General features: G+C 52.9%; 1 protein-coding gene across 1 annotated transcript; it reads right to left on the reverse strand.

The window, feature by feature from the left end:
- Window positions 1–218: 218 nt before the first annotated feature.
- LOC120038870 (GTP-binding protein Rhes-like) lies at window positions 219–1,742 on the reverse strand. Its single transcript, XM_038984454.1, has 2 exons — window positions 1,148–1,742; window positions 219–757 (listed from the first exon to the last, which is right to left on the reverse strand). Exons 1-2 carry the CDS (start codon window positions 1,740–1,742, stop codon window positions 219–221), a joined length of 1,134 nt encoding a protein of 377 aa, XP_038840382.1.
- Between the last annotated feature and the right edge of the window lie 290 nt (window positions 1,743–2,032).

Genomic DNA, 2,032 nt, shown 5'->3' on the forward strand with positions numbered 1-2,032 from the left:
AATTCATTTCAAAAATATATATTTCACATTAGATTGAGACACACAATTGCACAACTTCTGCACATTTAGTAGGCTATTAGTAGTGTTCAAGTCCCTGGTGCAGATACTATTCACAGTCATATCTACATTTAGCAGAATGCATTTGTGGAAATCAAACATGATTGTTTTTCCTCGCTCCACACACCCTTATAAACCAGTCCAGTCTGTCTTTGGCTCCTTCACTGAATCTGACACTTCTCCAGCGGCTTGCCCGGCTTCCGAGCGGAGTTGGGGCCGAGGACTTGACGGAGATCAGTGCTGAAACTCGGCCGTCGAGCGAGCGGATACAGCGCCCCACACGGAGCCTTACAACCGGGCGCCTGGCTCCCTCTCCCGGCCACTCTGCCCTCCTTCAGCGCCTGGTACGACCGAATCGAAACTTTGCGGTGCTGCGACGGACTAGTTTCAGTTGGCAACCCGCCCCGTTTAGCCAGAGCCTCGAATACCTCCTCCAGATTAGTGCGGTCTTTGGCGGAGGTCTCGAAGTAGGCGCAGTCCTCACCGAGGGCTCGGAGCACCTCTGCCCGGGAAAGTTCTCTCTCCGCTGGGGACAGGTCCACCTTGTTAGCACAGACTACCGTGGGGACCCGTGCGCTCTGGCCCGGCCTGGTGGGCTTGAGGAGCTTGGTTTTGGCCGCGAGGATCTCAGTGCGCAGGGCACACACCTCATCGAAAGAGCTCCGGTCGTCCAGGGTGAAGACCAGAAGGAATATGTCACCTATAAAGAACACAGGGGGAGACCGAAATAGTATAGCCTATTTTAGCCTATATTTTCATTATAGCCTACATTGTCATATTCTCATTAGCAATTTGAACTGAAGTTCCTTCTGGGATAAAGATTATATTATGTTTTATTATATTCTATATGCTATTCTATCCATAACTTATACGTCCATATACACATATTTATATTCTCTCTCATCGTTTATAAAGCAAGCATGTCCACTTTTACGCACATCACATCTACGCGGAGAGAGAGGCTTATTCATACGTATGCATTTACATCTTTAACCCTGCGATAACAACTACTGTTGAGGCACCTCCAGCACGCTCCAACATAGAGACCATGATAAGGACTCCCGTTATAGCCTACATTCCCGTTACGCACCGGTTAGTATGGAGAGCCTGCGTTTCGCCGGGAAGCTCCTCTCTCCGGAGGCGTCCAGTACGTCGATCTGATACGTCTCCCCGCGGATGTGGAACATTTTCCGGAGGAAATCCTCGGAGGTGGGCTGGTACTCCTCCGCGAAGCCGTCCCAGAGGTACCGTCGCAAGATTGAAGTCTTGCCCACCCCGGGCGCACCCAGAACCACGATGCGCCTGCAGTTCTGCGGCTTGGTGGAGCTCAACGGGTCCTGCCGAGAGTCCTGGGCGAGCCTTGGGTCGTCCTCGCCGAGCCGGATCTGCCCCTGGAGAACCAGATCAGATAGCTGGTCCAGGGGCGACCTCTTGCAAGAGTGGCCATCGGAGGGAGGTGGAAGCCAGCTAGCTGTGCTTGGGGACCGCACCACCCTCCCCTTCTTTTCCTGGTGCTTCCACTGACACGTGACCATTTTAAGGAAACCCATGCTGGCTTTGAGCCCCGGTGAGTTCAGGTGCTGGGTTGCGTTTTTGTATGCCAGCAGGACCTTGGAGGAGCCGGGGCTCAGGGCTCTGGTCCCGGGGAACTGAGAAGGTTCAGCCCGCTGATGGGCGACGGGCATGTTGGTTGTGGTGGTCGGTGGGCTAGTGGAGGGGTTACCTTTTACCTCCATAATGTTGTCTCACTTAAGTGGCATGTGAAATGTAGCCTATAATGGCCTGTAGGGCAGTGTGGATGCCTGGGTGGATCCTGCAATATTCCAAACTGTGAGGTTTGGACACTACATGTGGTCCTCGTGACACCTGTGTGTTTGCGCACATCTAGTCTGTGTGGTACAGAAACAGATGTCTTTTGGTGTTGTTTTTATAGCCATGCATGCGCCTGGCTCGTCCGCGTCACACGGCATGGGTC

This window comes from Salvelinus namaycush, unplaced genomic scaffold (assembly GCF_016432855.1).
Source record: "Salvelinus namaycush isolate Seneca unplaced genomic scaffold, SaNama_1.0 Scaffold2412, whole genome shotgun sequence".
Classification (NCBI taxonomy): Eukaryota; Metazoa; Chordata; class Actinopteri; order Salmoniformes; family Salmonidae; genus Salvelinus; species Salvelinus namaycush.